The 22,771-nt window shown below is 40.1% G+C and overlaps 1 protein-coding gene across 6 annotated transcripts in view; it reads right to left on the bottom strand.

Moving 5' to 3' along the window:
* The window catches only part of CHD2 (chromodomain helicase DNA binding protein 2), a 125,320-nt gene that overhangs the window by 95,606 nt on the left and 6,943 nt on the right, over nt 1-22,771 (bottom strand). For 3 of the 6 annotated variants that reach the window (XM_030317458.1, XM_030317462.1, XM_030317461.1), the window contains exons 1-4: nt 20,264-20,968; nt 14,853-14,857; nt 6,677-6,908; nt 2,099-2,185 (exon numbers count right to left, since the gene is read on the bottom strand). In XM_030317458.1, coding sequence (XP_030173318.1) covers nt 2,099-2,185; nt 6,677-6,908; nt 14,853-14,857; nt 20,264-20,386 — 447 coding nt within the window. In that variant the 5' untranslated portion in view covers nt 20,387-20,968. Of the gene's footprint in view, nt 1-2,098; nt 2,186-6,676; nt 6,909-14,852; nt 14,858-20,263; nt 20,981-22,771 lie in introns of those variants that run through there. The other 3 variants (XM_030317460.1, XM_030317459.1, XM_030317463.1) reach the window with 2 other exon arrangements.

Below are 22,771 nucleotides of genomic sequence, written 5' to 3'. Positions count from 1 at the left end.
GCTCACTCTTCTTTTCCTTTGAAAATTAATTTGTCTGTAATGACAGAGTTACCTCTAACACCGGGAAACCCTCCCTCAGCTTGACTTCTACAAGGGCTCAGTCCAATAAAATTCTCTGTGATGATGGAAATGTTCTGTATCTGCAGGGAACAATCTAGTGGCCAGCAGCCACATGTGACTACTGAGCCTCTGAAACATGGCTAGTGTGGCTAAGGAACAGAATCTTTCATTTTATTTTAATTAAAAACTTTAAAAGCTACATGTTAGTGGCAACCAAACGTGATACTACAGATCTAGAATATCATGTGAAATGCCACAACATTTAGTGTGTCATTAAAGGTGGTGACTGCTGATTTGTCCCATTTTAGACTCATTACAGAGCATGTTCAATCATGAGCCAACAGTGCCCTGCTGACAGCACTAGACCAAGGAAGGATTATAGTCAGAAACATTTAAATGTCTCTTTTCCCCCAAAATTAGGGAAACTATTTCTATTGCTGTCTTGTGCCCTACAGAGAATGTGTTAATGGACGTATAAAAGAGGAAAGAACGGACACAACTACGTGACCGGTTGTAACAAACATGGCTCAGCAACCTTGTCCTAGACACTGTGGAAAAAGAAAACTCGGGCAAACCAGCTCAGAGGTCATTCAAAATAAAACACCATAAAGGCAATGTGGATGTTACAGTCAATTAGATTTTTAAAATATGCTTACCAAAACCCACCTCCAACTCACTAACCTCTGACTATTAACTTTCATCAGAAGAATGCTACATACTTAAGAATAGCAAAGTCCTTCTCTCTCTCTCTCAAAAATAAGCATTAGAAAAAAAATTTTTTTTAAAGGGGGGAGGGGGAGTGCCTGGGTGGCTCAGCTGGTTAAGCAAAGTCCTCTTAAGAATACAGAAAGGGGGGGCGCCTGGGTGGCTCAGTCGGTTGAGCGGCCGACTTCGGCTCAGGTCATGATCTCTCGGTCTGTGAGTTCGAGCCCCGCGTCGGGCTCTGTGCTGACAGCTTGGAGCCTGGAGCCTGTTTCAGATTCTGTGTCTCCTTCTCTCTGACCCTTCCCCGTTCATGCTCTGTCTCTCTCTCTCTCAAAAATAAATAAACGTTAAAAAAATTAAAAAAAAAAAAAAAAGAATACAGAAAGGGGACATCTCACTGAGGCACAAAAGAGCACCTCTTCAGAATGTGGTCTATACACCTACTACAGAGGTAAGAATTGACAAAAATACCACATGAACTGAGAAAGGTGAGAAAAGTCTATTCTATACAAACAATAGAACCCAGTAATTACCAATTTTAAAAAACAAGCTACTCAATCTCTCACAATTAGATCAGACTAAATGTGTGAATTATTTTATACTGCACACTAAAAAGAGAAAGCAAATTTGAAATAGTTAAAATGCAGTATTTAAGCAAATTTTCCTTCCTTTCTCAGAAATAAATCTGAAACAACTTCCACTATTACATTTGTTTACCAAGCAATGACTCATTTTACAAAATGTAGATTTAGAAACTAGGTATTTTAAAAGGTAAACTTCTTATGATAATCAATTTCACTTGAAACTTGGAAGCCTTGGGGCGCCTGGGTGGCGCAGTCGGTTAAGCGTCCGACTTCAGCCAGGTCACGATCTCGCGGTCCGTGAGTTCGAGCCCCGCGTCAGGCTCTGGGCTGATGGCTCGGAGCCTGGAGCCTGTTTCCGATTCTGTGTCTCCCTCTCTCTCTGCCCTTCCCCCGTTCATGCTCTGTCTCTCTCTGTCCCAAAAATAAATAAACGTTGAAAAAAAAAAATTTAAAAAAAAAAAGAAACTTGGAAGCCTTAAAAAAAATAAATAAAAACAAAAATCTGAAGCCAATCTGTACAATACTCTACTAAGACATTCATTATGACACAATCTTCCTGGTAAGTTTCTTCCTTTAAAAGCCACCTGTGGTTTTCCTTGCCATATTAAGGTGAGAAAGCTCACATGAGAGTCACTTAACTCCAAGGCAACAAGTTCAGTCATGTCAATGGTAGCATATACCAGAGTCAAAAAGGATGAGGTAAGATAAGGAGTTTAAATGTATCCCCTTAAAACATGTCTTTTTCTTACCTCCTCCTTAATATTAAATCGTGATGGTTCTTGTCTGCTTCGGTTTGACCGCCTAACCCCATAAACATCAGGATATTCTTCCCACATCTGTAAAATTAATAGACCATGAGTGAATCCTTTTTGATTTACTATTTTCATTACTGGAACATGTATTTCAATTTAAGAAAATTCAAGTAACTAAATGTCTAAAGGGTATTTTGTGTCAGTTTTGTTTATGAGACAATAAAGTACCATCTTTATTATTCTGAAACACACTGAAGCTTAACAATGCCTCTTCTTTACTGAATGGCTCTTAAACTACATGGCACACTACATACTCGTCATGAAAATATAAACTTACAATTGAATAATATGGCAAGGCTCCTGCTAAAGACAAAATCTTTACTGATGGGGGCGCCTGGGTGGCGCAGTTGGTTGGGCGTCCGACTTCAGCCAGGTCACGATCTCGCGGTCCGTGAGTTCGAGCCCCGCGTCAGGCTCTGGGCTGATGGCTCAGAGCCTGGAGCCTGTTTCCGATTCTGTGTCTCCCTCTCTCTCTGCCCCTCCCCCGTTCATGCTCTGTCTCTCTGTGTCCCCAAAAAATAAATAAACGTTGAAAAAAAAAAAAAATTAAAAAAAAAAAATCTTTACTGATGAATTTTAAGTCCCTAATGCTTTCCAGTATCAGCGATGTCCACACACTGACCCATCTGGGAAATCAGAAACCAAGCAGGGCTCCAACCATCTATTTGTACATTTCCTCTACTGCCTCGGAATGTGTAACGTGCCAGATGTACGCAAATCAGGCATTTCCAACACTTAGCTACATGCTCTCAGATGAGAACCACTGTCTCATCTGTACACTGATCCCTGTCTCTGTACCCTGTATTCTCCAGCAGTAATTACCCTTAACCTTTAGGACTTGATTTTTAGTTACAATCCTCGCTGGTAACAGAAATATATAAATGAAGTTGAAAGGAGAGATTAGTTGAAGAGAAATTTTTTTCTCAATATATATCAACATCATCTTATTTAAAAGATTCAAATCAACAAATCTATAGAAAAAATGTAAAAGACCCTTCCAACCTCTAACGATAACAGTCTAATCCCCCAATCTCACTCTCTTTCCCAAAGATAACTCACACCAAGCATACCATGTGTTTTTCTTTTTTTTTTTTTTTTTTCAACGTTTATTTTTATTTTTGGGACAGAGAGAGACAGAGCATGAACGGGGGAGGGGCAGAGAGAGAGGGAGACACAGAATCGGAAACAGGCTCCAGGCTCTGAGCCATCAGCCCAGAGCCTGACGCGGGGCTCGAACTCACGGACCGCGAGATCGTGACCTGGCTGAAGTCGGACGCTTAACCGACTGCGCCACCCAGGCGCCCCTACCATGTGTTTTTCTAATGAAATCAGTCACACAGCGGCAAAATGAATTTGGATGGATTGTGGAACACTGAGATGAAGATGTTTAATAGGAGTTAAACATGTAGAAAAGATGCCTGACAGCCAAGATTAGAAATGTGGGCTTGTTGTCAAAACACAGGTGACAGCAAATGTCATGAAAATATTTAGAAAGTGAGGCCACAGGAGAAGCCACTGGCTGAGACTCGTGAAGTATGTAGAAAGTGGACCCCAAAAAAGACAAAACTGATGAAAGACAATTCAAAAAGACAGAATGTCACTAAGGCAAGGGAGGATATTATCAACAGTGCCTTAAAAAACAAAGTGCCAAGTAGGCTGAATAAAACCAAAGCCTCCAAAGAAAACAAGCAAGATGTTCCAGGAAAAGGCACTTTAGAACAAGAATCCAACATAATCATGAAACCCAGTGTTCCCAGTTTATAAAGGTGACAAATCCGTAATGGCCTTAGAATAATCTCAGAGTCAGGAGGACAAAAGGTCCAACCAGGAGGAGTTAGGAATAACCAACTGGCAGGAAATCTGGGTGACCGAGGCAGCAGGACACTGAACAAATCTGGCAGAGAAAGGAAGGAGACAAAAAAGTTTACTCTAGCCCTGCTGACCCTGACCAACCCCAACTCTTACCTCTTTTTGGACTTCTGCTAAAGGTACAAAATTACTCAACACAGGTATTTAAGGAGCTTTTATTAACTGGGGTAGCTAAATCATTTAAGTGTCACTGTATGTTAGTTTTATCATTTTAAAATATTAGGCATTCAGGCTCAACTGCTGAGACTATATTACAGGATATACTGTAATGCACACATACTAAAATCATCCTGAGCTCATCTTTGTCCTTTTGAAGGCTATGATATCTAATTCAAGTCTTCAATTAAAAAAAAAAACAAAAAAAAAACTGCGCCATATACAGAAAACAAAGAACCTTCCTCAGAAGTTCTCATTTTAGAATAGCATCATTAAAGTCACAATCTGATCAGGACGCCTGGGTGGCCTGGTCAGCTTAGGTCATGAGCTCATGGTTTGGAGGTGAGTCCTGCATCAGGGTCTGCACTGAGAGTACAGAGCCTGCTTGGGATTCTCTCTCTCTCTCCCTCTCCTGCTTGTTCTCTCTCTCAAAACTAAATAAGTAAACTGAAAAAAAAAAGTCACGATCCAATCATTCTACCTAGTTAGTACATCCATCCACCTGTTAACCTTATTAACTTCTTGGAATTTATTGCCTTAACTTTGAAAGTGTATTTTAGGAGCACCTGGGTGACTCAGGTAAGTGTCCAACTCTTGATTTTGACTCAGCTCATGATCTCAAGATCCTGAAATGCAACCCAGCGTCGGGCTCTGCGCAGAACACAGAACCTGCTCAAGACCTTCCCCCCTCCCTCTACCCACTACCCAACTTGCACGTGCACACACACTCTCCCTCAAAAAGTTTTAAATTAAAATGTATTTTAATATTTCTGTCTGAAACTTTACTTGTATTTTGAAATTCAGTCTTAGTAATAATTTCTTTCTTTTTTTTTTTTATTTTTATTTTTTTATTTTTTTTAAATTTTTTTTTTTCAACGTTTATTTATTTTTGGGACAGAGAGAGACAGAGCATGAACGGGGGAGGGGCAGAGAGAGAGGGAGACACAGAATCGGAAACAGGCTCCAGGCTCCGAGCCATCAGCCCAGAGCCTGACGCGGGGCTCGAACTCACAGACCGCGAGATCGTGACCTGGCTGAAGTCGGACGCTTAACCGACTGCGCCACCCAGGCGCCCCAATAATTTCTTTCTTAATTCCCTTTTATCTACTTATATAAGATTAAAAAAATTAATATTATATAAGTATATACATGTACATACATACATACACACGGTCTTATAGTTAACAGCTGAAAATCCCGGTCAACTAGCTTTCAGTGAAGTTTTAAACACTATGTAAGTCACAGTTTCCATGGTTTCCTTTTATCTTTTCAAGTAAAGAATTCCTCACTGCACAGAAGAAAGTTATATTCAGACGTTTTCTATCCATTATACTTTCTTCAAAAGTGTGTTGTGGTGTTCTGAAAAGAATACCCAGTCTAGATGTAGAGGAAACCAGGCTCAGACATTATCCTCTGAAGATTGCCAAACAAAGCCTTCTGCTACAAGCCTGGAGAGTAAGTTTCTGAGTTTAGTGATACTCAGAGCAAAATCTCTCAGTGGTAATCTACATGCAGGGTGTTTTTGCATTTCCACTTGTCAAAGGTTCACTGACACACTGAGCAGGTAGACAAGGTACAATACTTGAGTGTCTAAGTCACTGGTGATGACTGAATTAGCAAGGACAGCTTTCATTTTCTTATCCCTAACGGCTTCAGATGCTTCATCTGTCGAAGCATCTATCAAAGCTATTCTGTAGAACCTGCAGGTAATTTAAAAAGTTATTCGTACTACTACAAAAATCTGAGTGCTCAGACGAAGACTTCTGTCTTAAGAGTAATAAAAACTGATTTAGCATAAAACTTTCATTAGGACATCTTTTAAGTTTCTAAAAGAATATTCTTTTGCATTTTCAGTGATTCACACCTAACTGTCTCAAAATGGAATTTTAAAAGATAAGCTGTGCTCTTGTGACTAATTAGGCCAAGTCATTAATTTTTCCCCAAAAGGAACGCATCCCAGTTTGTGCATCGAGAAGACACTATGCACTTCAATTTTTGCCTTTTTGCATTCTTTGCTACAAGACTCCTCCGTTAAGCAAACAAAATCTATATTGCCTAGATGCAAGTAACTTTTTTTCCTATGAGAAGTATTTTCCTTCCATCCTTCAGAGAAGAAAAATTGCTCTTATTCTTGAACTGTTATTACCCATAACTAAGCTCCACAACTACATTCCATAATCTGTCAGTAATTCACTCTGTAGTGTTCGGTACTATTACCTTTTTTAAATGTTAAAAACCGAAACTATAAATATTTGTCTTTTTGCCCTGTAATTTGATGGTTCGTGTAATTATTTCCCTTATGGCCCTGTGTCTACTATATTCAAAGAGTAGAACAGAAAGCAATCTTTATATCCACAGACAGTATATTATTACAAAAGGTGGTGGTAGTTTTCATTATCCGAATATACTAATGAGTTTTCCATGTGAAATAAAGTTCTGCTTGCTGGTCCTAGCCAGCAGCACATTTTCACTGTATAGCAAAGTAGATACCTTCTTCACATCAGCTATCCGTTCCTTCTTAGAGGCTGGCTTCTCTTTGGCTTCTGGAAGGACTGGCTGGGATTTGGAACCCGCCGACTCACTTTCAGATTCCGACTGGCTCTCTGAAGATTCAGAACTGCTATTTGACTCACTGCCATGTCCACTTCCTGGATCGCTGCCCTGCTCACTCTCCGACTGGCTGCCTGAGTCTGAACCCGAAGCCTCTTCAGATGCTGAGTGACTTAATTAAAAAAAAAAAAAAAAAAAGTACAAGATATAAGAACTGCCACATAAATCTGTTTTTTAAAAATTCCACATACATCTTTTTTAAAAAGTGGTAAAATGACAGCAGAGAGTAATTCTAGTAATACAAAATCAAAATCTTCAAATTCACTTTTACATTCTTATATTGCCAATAATGTCATTATCGTTCCAAACATTCCTAGCAGCGACCATTTCCTGAGTGCTTAGATGATGCCATATACCACTTAATTTATATAGATTAGCTCTTTTACTAAACTCAAAAAGGGCATGTTATTTTCTCCTTCACTCAGATGAGGAAAAACTGAAAAATGAAACCTTAATGACAGGTAAGGAAAAACTAAAACCCAGAAATAATTAAGCAAGTATCCCAAGATGACACAGGCAGAATTTGAAACCAGGTCAATCTGTCAGGATCCACTAAGTCTTATTTGTTCAGTATCAGTCTTTCCGTCCTCAAGACAAATATTCCCCACACTCAAAGAAAAAATCAACGCAGAACAAAACAAAACCAAAGCGAAGTTCCCCAAAGAGTAAGAATGCAATCTGGATGCAATTATCTAATCACTGGTTATCAACAATAGGTGCAAATTTGGGGAGTTGTATTGAAAACACACCCACTAACCCCAACCAGAGGTCCTGCCTGGGAATCTCCAGCAGTGAGTTCCAGAGCTGAGAGCAGAAAAAAAATAAACAAAAAGAGCACTCTGAGTCTGATGTGAAAGCGTAAACCAATAAAGACTGCTATGGGCTACCACACATGCCACCCCTTCCTCATTCCAAACACCCCTCAGGAGGGAAGGACCTAAGTAGGCAGATGACAGCAGAAGCTACAAAACACAAACACCAGAGGCTGTGGGAAGACTGAGTATCAATCCTGGAAGCCGAGTAGGCTACATACCCTGCCCATTTTCAAACAGTAAAAAAGCAATTCAGGGGCACACTGGTAGCAGTGAAGCCACTTTAAAGGGAAAGCCCTACAATGAGAAAGAATGAAATCTGGCCATTTGCAGCAACGTGGATGGAACTGGAGGGTATTACGCTAAGTGAAATAAGTCAGGTAGAGAAAGTCAGATATCATATGTTTTCACTCATATGTAGATCTTGAGAAACTTAACAGAAGACCATGGGGGAAGGGAAGGGGGAAAAAATAGTTACAGAGAGGGAGGGAGGCAAACCATAAGAGACTCTTAAATGCAGAGAAAAAACTGAGGGTTGATGGGGGTGGGGAAGAGGGAAAAATGGGTGATGGGCATTGAGGAGGGCACCTGATGGGATGAGCACTGGGTGTTGTATACAAGCGATGAACCACAGGAATCTACCCCCAAAACCAAGAGCACACTGTAAACACTGCATGTTATCCAATTTGACAATAAATTGTATTTTAAAAAATAAAAATAAATAAATAAAGGAAAAGCCCTCAACTGGATGGACTCCAGAAAAAGGTGGCCAGTTCAACTCTTCTGCTTAGAGCTAAAGCATAGGAGGGGAGGCTAGCAGCAACCCAGAAGCGAGAGTAACTGTAACTTAACCCAAAGGGCCTTGAGTTCAGCAACCAGGAGATAAAGGACACGTGGCATGAAGCCCAAAAGGTTAAAGAAGGGAGGCTTCGTACTTACACCCACCATATCTTCCCAACTAGAAATTAGGGCCTATCAATTGACAAATGTGTCCACACAATGACCAGGGCAGTACACTGGGAACTGGGATTGACCCTCCAAAATCCCACATGATCCACAGTAAGTGCATTACAGCAAAGGTGCCTTTGAGTTAAGATGAGGATGCAGTCAGTTGGGGGGGCGGGGGGGGAGGTGTCCTAGCCTGGGGAGGGGAAAAGAAGGGAAAAACCATGTATTAATTACCTAATCATCTAATAGGTGCCTGGCCTTACTCTAAGTACTTTATATGTATTATTTTGCTTATTTCCCAGAACACCCTATTGGGAATTTTTATCCCCACGTGAGGGATGAGAAAACTGAGATGGGCAAGGATCCCAACCCCCAAGTCTGGCTCTAATGTCCATATTCTATTTGACCACAAGGGTTCAAAACCTTAAGAGACTCAAAAAGTAAACCTTTCCCATGTTATACAATGTCCAAAACTAGTTAGGCATCCCTGTTAACAGGTGATTCACACTTCCAAGGCCTCATTATACTAACTCCTTGGCCCTTTGAACAGTAAAGGCGGACTGATCCAGCTGACTAAAGCATCTGAAGTCACTTATCCTCCACCTGTGACCAAGCATAAGGCAGTCCACCAAGCAAAGAAAACAAAGAGGAAGGCTGGACAGTATAGTTAAAAAGTGCAGGCTGCAGCATCCACAGCTCGGGTCTCAGTCCTCGAGCCTATCTCAGCCTATGCCACTTTTTAACCTGTGCCATCCTCTGTAAGGTCATGAGGCAGCTATGACAAATGGCACCTATGACAGCAGCGCTCTATAAATGTCGGGGCCTTATCCAAACATTAGACTTTTCAAAATTTCACAATTTCACATTTCCCTTCTAACACAAAGTTCTTCGCAGCTAGTGCTCATTATTAGTGAGTCAGAACCATACAATCCATGGCAGTAGCTGGAAACGTTATTACTTTTGCCTCCACCATCTGCTCAGTTTTAAAGGTCCAGAGGCAGCTCCAGAATTTCCTTACAAGGAGTTTATAAAGAAATCACTTTTCACTTAGAAGGGGAATTAGGAACATACCTGGAGGTTGCACTTACACAGCCAAAGCCCCGAGTGCTTAGAGAGACCTGGAGGGTGAGGAGTCAGCTGGCCACCTCCCCTCACCCACCCTGGGCCTGATGCTGGTACCATCACGTCTCAGCATGCCGGATGAAACCTGGCCTCCACCTGTCAAGTTCTCAGGACTCAATGCTTAACCATTCCTCCCCCTCCCCCTCCCCTCCACTGCCCCAGCCTTACTGAACCACTGAGTACAGAATGAGTCCTAGGATCGCTCACCTCCAATCTCTGCTTGTGACAAACACCACTCCAATTCTTAAAGCCTCAGCTATTACCTTCTCTAGGAAACATCCTTTGTGCCCTCGCCATTCCTAAACTCAGCACCTTTTAAGTCTTCCATGATACTCTGCTACAGCAACTGTGCCAGAGCAGTTACTCCCACGGGCCACTCAAAGAGGCAGCCTCATTTCAGTCTGCGCATCAACCACTGGCTCTCATTACTTTTTTTTTTTTTTAATGTTTATTTATTTCTGAGACAGAGAGAGACAGAGCATGAGAGGGGGAGGGGCAGAGACAGAGGGAGACCCAGAATCGGAAGCAGGCTCCAGGCTCCGAGCTGTCAGCACAGAGCCCAACACGGGGCTCGAACTCACAAACCGTGAGATCATGACCTGAGCCGAAGTCGGTCATTCAACCGACTGAGCCACCCAGGCACCCCGGCTCTCGTTACTTTTAGCAATGACACATCCCAGCCTAGGGGATAGACTCCAAAGCCCCAGTTGTTAACATCCGTGCCTCTTTGCCTCCCCATTTGTCCCATCCTATGCAAGTAATTTGGTCACTTGTTGACCTCCCTAACAGATGTGAGAGCTAAACTGTCTTCTTTGACGTTTGCTGTGCCTAGTATGCATGCTAGAGAACAGAATGGAAAGGCGGACTTACTGACTTTGCTAGAATATGCAATCGTTTTGAAACACTTTTGAAGTTAATGGTTTTTTTAATTACTGTAATGCATATTATCTCCAGACAAGGGATTAAGGCTGAAATCTCATTTTGGCAATCACCACCAACTAAAATTGTCACAAGACCTTAGTATGATCCATATAGTGCCATGAAACACAAAACATTCCAACAACAACCAGACAGAAAATATTCAACTCCCAATTTAAAGACACAGGAAGTCACAAATAGCAGCATTCATCTGCTGAAGATAACTAGAATAGTCCAATGCTAATAGTCCAGTTAGCATTTTGTGCTGAAAAGCAAGAATCACTGCAGATGTGATGGAAATGTCCCAAACCAACACCCACAACGAGGTATGTGTTTATGTATGCTACATCACTCCCTTTAAATTGCCCCAGTTACTATGAAAACTCTACTTTTATTTAATCTGTCCCCAATTAGTGGGACATTTAGACTATTTTTAAATTGTTCTCTTAACAAACAAGCCACAGATATCCTTGATATACTTCCATATTTCTATATTTCTGAGTAGAATATTTAGATTTCCAAAATGTTCACCGTAACTAATAAAATATACCTATCCTTGTATATGCCTTCTGCAGCTGTAGATTTGTGTTTGTGGAGGGAAGCAACCTCTAGAAATGTAACAGTGCACACAATACCTTTTAAGGAAAAAAAAAAAAAAAAAACACCACCTATGTTGTTAAGAGTGGTTTACTTGGGGCGCCTGGGTGGCGCAGTCGGTTAAGCGTCCGACTTCAGCCAGGTCACGATCTCGCGGTCCGTGAGTTCGAGCCCCGCGTCGGGCTCTGGGCTGATGGCTCAGAGCCTGGAGCCTGTTTCCGATTCTGTGTCTCCCTCTCTCTCTGCCCCTCCCCCGTTCATGCTCTGTCTCTCTCTGTCCCAAAAATAAATAAAAACGTTAAAAAAAAAAAAAAAAAAAAAAAAAAAAGAGAGGTTTACTCATGGAGGTGCCTGGGTGGCTCAGCCGGTTAAGCATCCAACTTCGGCTCAGGTCATGATCTCACGGTACATGAGTTCGAGCCCCGAGTCGGGCTCTGTTGACAGTGCAGAGCCTGGGGCCTGTTTCAGATTCTGTGTCTCCCTCTCTCTCTCTGACCCTCCCCCACTCATGCTCTGTCTCTGTCTCAAAAATAAATAAACGTTAAAAAAAATTTTAAAGAGCAGTTTACTCTGTTGGATGAGTTATTTCAAGTATATTAATGGAAACCATCAACTACTTGTGTAATTTCAACAACAACAAAAAAAATCAAGTAAGCATGAAAACCAAACCTCCAAAGAAACAAACACCAAATTCACAATTGCACTTACCTCTGGGGGCTGAGGGAGACAGATGTGATCACAGAATAATATTGGTGATGTTACATGACTGAAGCTGAGTGGTGAGTTCATAGTTGCTCATTATATAAGTATCAATCTTTTTAACACTTAAATGGCTCATAATATATCCAGACAAAAGAATCAAATGCAAGGCAAGAGATACTAGTACCCCAATCCTACACAAAATGAGCTATAGATTTGAAAGGAAGACTAAGTGTTTTTTAAATTATTTTTGAAAGTCATATTTAGCAGACTTAAAATAATATTTAGGGAAAAAAGGTGTTTTAAAAAAAAAGGCTAACATCATATTCAATGGTGAAAAGGCAGAAAGCTTTTCCTAGAAGATCAGGCACAAGTCAAGTGTGCCCACTCTCACTGCTCCTCCTCAACACAGTACTTTAAGTCCTACCTACAGCAATCAGGCAACAAAAGGAAATATAAGGTAACTGAAAAAGAAGTGAAATTGCTTCTATTTGCAGATGGCATGATTTTACATGGAGAAAATCCTAAAGACTCAACCAAAAGGTTGTTGGATCTAATCAATGAATCCATTAAAGTTGCAGGATACAAAATTAACCTACAAAAATAAGTCCTATTTTTATACACTAAAAATGAATTTTCTGAAAAAAGAAAATCCATCCCACTTACAATAGCATCACCAACAATAAAATACTTAGGAACACATTTAACTGTGGAGGTTAAAGATCTCTATTCTGAAAACTTCAAGACATTAATGAAAAGAATAAAAGACTACACAAATGGGTGGGCACCTGGCTGGCTTAGTCAGTGGAGCATGTGACTCTTGATTTTGAGGTTATATATTCAAGCCCCACATTGGATGTAGAAATTACTTAAAAATAAAATCTTTAAAAAAAAAAAGGAAAAGTATTTGGTATTCATAACTTGGAAGAATACTGTTAAAATGTCAGTATTATCAAAAACCATCTATAGAGTCAATACAATCCCTAACAAGATTCCCATGGCATTTTTTACAGAAAGAGAAAAAGCAATCCTAAAATTTACATGAAACCACAGAGGACCCCAAAGAGCCAAAAATAAATACAAATTTTTTTAAAAATCTTGAGAAAGAAGAATAAAGTTGGAGGCATCACACTTCCTGATTTCAAATTATAAAGCTACAGGCATCAAAACAGTAGGATACTGGCATTAAACAAACAGACCAACGGAACAGAATGTAAGAGCCCAGAAATAAACCCAAGCATACACGATCAACTAATATTTGACAAGAAAGCAAAAAAAAAAAAAAAAAAATGAAGGGAGAATAGACCCTCTCTTCAACAAATGGTACTGGGATAACTGGATATTCATATGTAAAAGAATCAAATTGGACCCATATGCTACACCACTCAACAAAAATTAATACAAAACATAAATTAAAACCATAAATTTAAGACCTAAAACCGTGAAACTCCCAGAAGAAAACAGAAATAAAGCTCCTTGACAGTAGTGTTGGTAATAATTTTTTGGATATGACACCTAAAGCACAAGCAACAAAATCAAAAATATACAAGTGACTGGGGGGCGCCTGGGTGATTCACAGTCTATTAAGCATGCAATTCTTGCTTTTGGCTCAGGTCATGATCCCAGGGTCATGAGATGGAGCCCCGCAATGCCTGAGATTCTCTCTCTCCCTCTCTCTCTGCCCCTCCCCTTTGTGTATGCGCTCACACGCACTCTCAAAATAAACATTTAAAACTAAATAAATTATCTTCTGCACAGCAAAAGAAACCATCAACAAAGTGAAAAGACAACCTACAGAATGGGAAAAAAATATTTGCAAATATTATATCTCTTAAGGAGTTAATATCCAAAATATACAAAGAACTCCTATAACTCAATAGCAAAAAAAGAAATTATTTAATAAATTAAAAATGAGTAAAGGACCTCAACAGACATCTCTCCAAAGATATACAACAACCCACAGGTACATGAAAAGGTGCTCAACATCACTACTCAGTAGGGAAATGCATGTAAGAGCCACAACGAGATGTCACCTCACACCAGTTCAGAATGGCCATCAACAAAAAGAGGTAACAAGTGTTGACGAGGACACAGAGAAAAGGGAATCCTTGTCCACTGCTGGTGAAATTGTAAATTGGTACAGTCCCTATGGAAAACAGCACAGAGGATACTCAAAAAAATTAAAAATAGAACTACCATATGACCCAGTAATCCCACTTCTGGGAATATATCCAAAGGAAACCAAAACACTAACTCAAAAAGATATACCTGCACCTCCATGTTCATGACAGCATTTACAATAACCAAAACATGGGAACAATCTAAGAAAAAGAAATACTGTGTAGTCTCACACGTGGAATCTAAAGTAACTAAAAAGTAAATAAAATAACTTTTTAAAAACTCATAGGGGGTGCCTGACTGGGTGGCTCAGTCGATTAAACACCTGACTTCGGCTCAGGTCATGATCTCATGGCTCATGGGTACCAGCCCCACTTCAGGCTCTCTGCTGTCAGCACAGAACCCGCTTTGGGTCCTCCGTCCCCTTCTCTCACTGCACTTCCCCACTCACGCTCTCTCTCAAAAATAAACAAACGTTAAAAAAAAAAAATCTCATAGGAAAAAAGAGATTAGATTCATAGTTGCCTGGATGCACTGAAAGGAGGGAGAACTGGAGGAAGGTATTTCCAAAAAGGTGCAAATTTCTAGTTATGAGATAGGTAAGTAATAGGACATATAATATACCAGATGACTACAGCTAACACTGCTGTAGAATCTATCTGAAAGTTGTTGAGAGTAAACCCTACAAGTTCTCACTACAAGAAAAAAAAAATTTTTTTTTTACTGTACCAGTATAAGAAGATGGGATGTTAGCCAAACCTACTGTGATAATCATTTTACACTATATGTGAATTAAAACACCATGCTGTTTGCCTTAAACTTACACAGTGATGTATACCAACTGTTTCTCAAAACTGGAAAGAAAACAAACATGATATTACCTTTACAAGAAAAAGAGTCTTAATAAAGGTATAACTCAATTAATTTGCATACTTCTTTCCTAGGAGGATAAGCTCCTAAATGTTGAAAGAGAAAAGTAGTATTTTTTTAAAAAAAGAAAAGGAATATTTAAGAAACAAAAATTATAAACACTGACAGTCTAGTTATTCCCTCCAAAGGCAAGATTAAATATTACACAGACTTGCTATTAATGCCGAACTATAATACAAAATAATTGTCAATACTAAATTGTAGCTTATCATGCTGATGTACCGGGGTCAAACTGAGTTAGTAGGAGAGGAGACCTTTAATCAGGCTTTCACCTAAACAAATAAAGTAATAAAATGACCAGATTTTCAAAGGCATTAATAGGAATAAAGCAATTAAAAATGGAATATTCTGGGGGTGCCTGGGTGGCTCAATTGAGCATCCGACTGTTGACCTCGGCTCAGGTCATGATCCCAGGGCCACAGGGTCCAAACCCACATCAGTCTCCAGGCTGAGCATGAAGCCTGCTTAAGATTCTCTACCTCTCCCCCTCTGCCCCTTTCCCACTCGTGCTCTAAATAAAAAAAAGGAGTACTCAAGAATCTACCACATATACAAAATCCTCATGAAAAGTAAGTGTATCTTAAAATTACTCCAAACCTAATTTGCAAAGAAGTCTTGTAACTTTTCATGGAACAATCACGACACGGGAAAATCAGTGCAAAAATAACGAAAGGGACTCTCGTTAAAACTGTGATTTTAGATTCTAATAGGAAATAAATGTTTATGAAAAAAAGCTTAACACTTTTCACTCATAGATAGAAGTTGATTTGGTAGCTCTTCAAAATCCTTTTTGAAGGTGGCAGAAATGTAGTATGAAGTATATTTCACAACTGGACTTTGAGAGCAAGCAGCACTGGAATAGCTCTTGTTCGTTTTAATTTATTACCGTTTCCCAGATGGCCACAAGAGGGCAGCACAGCAACATGTCAGTTAGAAAGCGTGTGGGTTCTCTGCCCGAGAGCTGCCATTTCAGGCTTTGGGTAGTCTTTACTTTCCTAAACACTTAACAAAATGGCTGAACTGCTTGGCAGAGGATGGTTTTTTTGTGTTGGTGATAGAAATATCTGGTAAAAACACAAAGCAATCTACACTGGAACTCCTTAAAACTTATTTCCAGACTACATTCTATCAATGATATAATAGCTGATATTTATGGAGCACTTTCGCATCGGGCATGGGCAAAAATTGCCCTCTAAATCCCTACAAAAACCCTCTAAGACAAATTATCCTCATTTATAGAAAGTCTTAGCCCAAGTGTGTATACATATGTTATCCATCAGCCCCACAGTATGAATTATGGAATCTACACTCTTCAACTATAACTGGTATTGCTATCCCCGCCATGCATACATACGTTCTTCAGTTAAACAGATCCTTAAACCACCCAAGGTTGATGCAGAATAATTCCCAGAATGATTCCTTCTCAATCACTTCTATGTGTTTGAAGAGTACAAAAAGGCAAAGATCATTAAACCATGAGTTTCTTATTGATAAAAAAAATACTGGGTGTAGTTCCTTAAATAAATGGAACTGCATTTAAGACCTTTAAGACCTCCTCCACCTCTCGTTCAAGTCCTACTATTCTGAAGAATAAGCTACATTATAAACAAGGTTAAAAGACAAGTAACAGACTGAGAAATTTCAATGTATGCACAACAAAGGATTTCTACAGAGGAACATAAAAATAACCACAGATCAAAGAAAAATCCAGTAGAAAACTAGGGAAAGGAAAGGGACATGCAACTACAGAAGAAAAACTGAGATGGCCAAGAAACTTATAAAAAGGAAATTAAACATCAGGGGTAATTTGAAAATGTATTATTACAACAGAGTAGTTCACATTCACCTGCTTTGTAGAAATTAAAATGTATGATAGTATTAAGTGATGGGGAGAAAACAGGGGAGACAGTATTCATACACCATTACTGAAAAAGCAATCAGCAGATGCTTTGCAAAGCAACGTGGCATTTTCCAGTAAACCTCAAAATATGCATATGAATCATGCAATTAAATCTGTGAGTATATAACCTGGCAAATTATTGAACTTGTGCGGGAGGTGGGAAGTATAAAAACGTTCACGGCTCTGCTCATAAAAAACAAGGGGGGGGGGAATAATCTAAACTTAGATTCATACTGTGCAATTAAATACAAGTTAGACCTAGTAGGGATTAGATTTATAAATGTCACCATGACAATTTCAAAGACTATTCAATTTTTAAAACAAAAGCACATTACACGAACCATGTACATTTTTAAAATACCAAGGTTTTTAGATGCCACATTCATGAAAGTGACTAAGGAGAAGGGGCAAATAGGATTTTAGCCATATCTAACTTGTTTAAAGCTTTAATTGTGGTCTTTCAATTTTTCTGAGTTTTTCTGAATTTCTCAAAAGAGCTGTTTCTAAGATTGCAGAATTGATCAGTATTCAGAAGCAGACCTTCCTGCAGTACCTCCCAAATTAAGAAACTCAGTGCTAATGTGGGAAAAACATCTACCTTTGATAAGCATGTTCCTAACATTTTCAACTGGTGCCAGAGGAAACCTTGTCTTGATCACGCTACTTCTGCTCCTCCACTAACCAAATAACACTGAGTAGTCCTAAATAGGTTAGGAAGCAAACAAATGGCACTCAGGCACACAAACCATGAGGAAAAAAGTGAACTATAGCAAGAAGCCTAGATGAGGTACAAACCTAGATAATCGTTTCACAAAGAGCTACCCAATTCAGATCTGGCAAGGCACGAAGACTAGACAAGGATAGGACAAGTTCTCTGCAGGAAAGAACATGAAGACTTTCTAACCCACCAAGTAATGAAAACAGGTACCAGGGGGAAAGCTGTTCCTATAAACCTATCATCTCAGGTGGGTACCATTTAGAACCCTGAGGACAGATGGGACTAGTTTGAATTCCTTTCAGAATATTTAAAGTCTTATCTTTCCTTACTAACCTTTAGGCTATGATATTTAGACTTTCGAAAGATAACAACTCCAACAGTTCAAAGGAGATTTAAAAGTCCTGAATGCTAACCTCAATAGTAAGTGCAACTTCTGCCCCACAGAGTCAGAGGAGGGAAGTCCGGTCCTTGGATCAAGCCACAGAAATCAGTCAGAATGGTGAGAACTCACAACTTTCTCAGTACTCACGGTGGCAATACTCACTGTGGCAGGCACTTTCCTAAATGTCATAGACCAGTTTCTTAAGTGTGCCATTACTGACACTTTGGGCCAGATTAATTCATTCTTTGTTATGGGAGGCTGTCCTTACACATTGCGAGAGGTTTAGCAGCATCCCTAGCCTCTACCTAGCACACACCAGATGTACCGTAGCTCCAAGCAAAAAGATCTCCAGACACTGCCAAGTCAGGGAGGGGCTGTCCCTGGTGGAAAACCACTGCTTTCAGACGTATTATTTTATTTAATTCTAACTTCCCTGAGACACATACTCTTCCTTTATTAAAAGATAAAGAAACAAGCTCAGAGGTTCTTGCCCAAGATCATACACAGCTAAAAAGCAGAAGAGAGATGAAAATTCTTGTCCCAATTAGCTCTTATTTCCCAAACCTGCATCAGCACTAGAAACCACCATAGTTTTTTTTTCAAGATAGATTCCTGGGACACGTCCTCCCAGACCTGACTGAACTCAAATATCCAGGCAAGAAGGCTGGGAGTACGTTGAACAAGCACCCAAAGTGGCTCTTAGCAAGTAAATCTGGGGGCTTAAATGCCTCTGTAAAGCTAAGTTCAGTAGGAACTTCTTTTATTTTTTTATTTTTTATGTTTTGGTAAATAAAGCAAGGGAAATGGAGAATCTGACCCATCATCCTCTGCCCTCAAAGTCACAACTTCCCAGCCACATGCTGCTCTATTTGAATGTCAAATAACCTTATACAGGAACTGCAGACACTCAAGATTTTCCACACCCACCACATTCAAGAACTATTTCCCTTCAGGGCACGTCTATAGAACACGGTTTCCAACCCTGGCTATTTCTGCCTACAGACCCACCTGGAATGCTATCTCCCCTGCCCTACTACTACTTAACCCCTAAAATCCAATCAGGTAAGGGGCCTTTTAAAAGTTCTCAAGTGATTCTGATGCAAATGATACCTGGGAAGTAAGTAAGGGAACTAAATTTAGAACAGAACAACAAATTAGAAACCTGGTCTTCATAAATAAATCACTGCCAAACCCAACGTGTGTGGGGGAGCAATGGGAGTCAGACTGCAAACAGATGGGGTTCCTCTGCAATTCCCAGTACCTCCCCCTCCCAGACACCTGTCTTTCCTCGTTTCCCCAACTACCCCCGTGGGAATTAACTTCACCAGCAACATCTTCACTAGAAATTCTTTATGCAAAATGACTTCTTGAACTCTGTTTCCAGTATCAATCAAGCCTAAAATGTATTTTGAGTTTTCGGTTTCTTTAAAAGTGTTTTAAGAGAAACAGAGTACAGGATTATTCTAGATTTTTACTATTTTCCCCTACTATAGTTCCCTCTAACCATTTAATCAAATGACAATTTTTTTTTTGATGGCAACTTTTTTTTTTTTTTTTAACATTTGAGAGACAGAGTGTGGGACAAGCGAGGGAGGGGCAGAGAGAGAAAAAGACAGAGAAAATCCCAAGTAGGCTCCGAGCTGTGAGCGCAGAGCTCAACTTGGGCTCCATCTCACAAAATGTGAGATCATGACCTGAGCCAAGATCAACAGTAGGATGCTTCACCGACTGAATCACCCAGGTGCCCCTTGATGGCAATTTTTGACAAGATGCTTAAGTGACCCTGAAACCAAACTGCCAGTGTTTAAATCCAATGCCACCATCTGCTTCCCCTAATGCCTGTTTTCTATTGGCAAAATAGGGTAATGATAATCACACCTGTCTCAGACGTGTGAAGACTACCCAAATTAACACATACAGAGGACTGGTTCTAACAAGTTCCAAGCTCACAGTAGGTACTATAAATGACAGGTATTGTGTCTTTCCAAAGCATACAACATAGTTTCCATTGAAATACCTGTCACAATCATCTCATTTGTTGGTTTGGTATGTTACTGAAATGCAAAATTACAAGGGAAACCAGCATAAATAAATCTGAGAAGTATCTGCAAATCCTTGTTATGTATACAGCGCAAAGTGAAGGAACACAATGGGATGGGTATAAAAGAGCTCAGCAGGGTGCAGGACCCCCCACAGGTCTTCAAAGGAAGAGAGTTCTGTGACAGTTAACCTGGGGAGCTGGCTAACCAGAAGGTCACTAGCATTGCTGCTACACTAACCACCACATTAAATACACAATGAAAAAGAAAAAAACAAAACCCACCTTCAGTGCCTGACAGAGTAACCACTCCAAAAAGCATAAATCTAGTCCAGTATTTTCCCACAAAATGCTTACCACATGCTGCTTTCCTTTATGATACAATCCAAAATGAAAGATTACCAGCATTACAGGCACTGCTTGACTTAGAAATAAACCATACAAATGCCATTCCTGAGGTTTATTATCCTATTGTATTCTCTTTTATTTTTTTTAATGCTGGGGACAATTCACAACCCACCACTGTAAATAATTGCTTCACAGCAGAGCCCACGTCCAATGCTTTCAACAGTTACCTGAATTAGCTGTTAAGGAAAGGGGATTCTGAATGGAATGCATTCCTGCATTCAAAAGTCAACTCTGGAATCCAAACTTTTAGAGGGATCTAAAAAGGGCTTAAGTAGAGAATCCTAGTAAAGAAGAGATGCACTAGAATTTAAAGCAATTAGGACAAGAATTCAAAAATCTTGGAGTCAAAACTCCATCAGCATTCACTGTTAAAGGTATGCTACTGTTGGATCCAGCATGACATTTAATGCGGAAACTGTCCATCTTCCATCAAGCATACAACAACCCTTAAGAGAGCCCCACCTACTTTTGCTTCCAGATCACTAAACCTAAGTTTTTGGTAAAATTGCCCAAAAGGGGCACAGAGAAAATGAGGCAACGGGAACACCGACAGTTAGAAGAGAATACAAGAGGGGCGCCTGGGTGGCTCAGTCGGTTGGGCGGCCGACTTCGGCTCAAGTCATGATCTCGCGGTCCGTGAGTTCGAGCCCCGTGTCGGGCTCTGTGCTGACAAGCTCAGAGCCTGGAGCCTGTTTCGGATTCTGTGTCTCCCTCTCTCTGCCCCTCCCCCGTTCATGCTCTGTCTCTCTCTGTCTCAAAAATAAATAAACGTTAAAAAAAAAAAGAAGAAGAGAATACAAGAGGTGCTCTGTCAAAAGAGGCGAAACACATGCAAACATACGGAAACACGCAACTGTAAACCACATAGAGGGCTTTGGAAAATTAACTCAATCCTGGGGAGCTGGGCTGAAGAATTTTTAGATGCTCTCCAGAGCCTGATACAGAAACAAAATACAGAATTCAACTCCCTCACAAACCAAAAGAAAAGGAAATGAAGAAAAGTTGGGGAACCAACAACACAGAAATCTTAAGCCTAGACTACAGTCCTAGCAGAATAAGACTGAACTCTGGACGTTATGCTGACTCCAATATATGATGATATGCTGAGAATGGATTACTAAGAGCAAGCCACAGCCAAGTAGACATTGGTTAGAAATATTGCAATTACATCTATATCCAAAGAGCACTGCTCCTTGGTATTCATTATTCACCCTTGCACAGCTTGAGAGGGGAAATGAGGCAGAGGGTAAACCAGGGCAATAACCACTAGCTCCAGAAGAGGGGTAAAAGGGATCTAGTCAGAGTTAAGTGCCACGGGTAGGGCTGTGACTCACACAAGAAGTTGTTCTGGTCCAGGAAGAATCATACTCTCCCTTCAAAAGGCTGGCTTTCTCAGAAAGAAATTCTAGAAGAAGATTAACTGCAAAACATACCCAAGGTTTCAACTAACAAAAATGGACTTGCCTTTTTTTTTTCATGTTTATGTTTGAGAGAGAGACAGAGCATGAGCAGGGGAGGGACAGAGAGCAAGAGGGAGACACAGAACTTGAAGAAGCAGGGTCTGAGCTGTCAGCACAGAGCCTGAAGCGGGGGCTCGAACTCACCCCAGACTTGCCTTCTAAAATCATTTTAACAACCCTCTCTCCTAAGTGGCCTAAAAGACCTCTTGTGGGGGAGGCCAGGACGCCAACTTCAACTCTCAGGAACCATTTGGCTCTTAATGAAGCACAGGAGGGGGAAGAAAGTAAAGCATTAGAAGTAAAATATTACTCACAACTTACATTTAATAAGCACTTTCAATGTAACCGCCTCCTTGCGAATCACTATATAGGCATTATATTACTTAACTTCATTACCCAATGAAGAGTATCATTATCCACATTTTTAAAGTCAGGAACCTAAAAATCCAACAAGTACTTCGCTGGCCTAAATTGGAGAAAGTTTTCAGTACTCACGGAAACATTGCACTAGTGGGGATTAGGTACACAGCTCTTGTCAGGCATTGAGGTTAACAGTTAAACACATCACAAATAACAAAATAACTTCCTAGATTGAATTCAAAGTATAAAATCAGAACCATCCTTAAAATGATGCTTTCGCCAAAGCTCCAGCATTTCCCAGAAACTATGGAGACTTTCCTGTAAAGGGAATTTAAAGTACTTTTCAGTATGAAACATAATCCAGACGATGTCACTGAAATAACCGAGAAAGGTGACCCTAACCAAATATCGTAACGATAAAATACTAAATTGCAAGTGTTTCAAAATGTAGCATGAAAGGCTTCCTTCCATATACCTAGGTTCTCCAGGATTTATTTCACAAAGGCTCATTATTTCCCACCTCATAAATTGCATTCAAGTTTTCTTAAAAAAGGTCCCTCTCCCC

This window comes from Lynx canadensis, chromosome B3 (genome assembly GCF_007474595.2).
Source record: "Lynx canadensis isolate LIC74 chromosome B3, mLynCan4.pri.v2, whole genome shotgun sequence".
In the NCBI taxonomy this organism is placed as follows: Eukaryota; Metazoa; Chordata; class Mammalia; order Carnivora; family Felidae; genus Lynx; species Lynx canadensis.
Note: the sequence above shows the minus strand (reverse complement) of the source record. Positions and strands in the feature narration are given on the sequence as shown.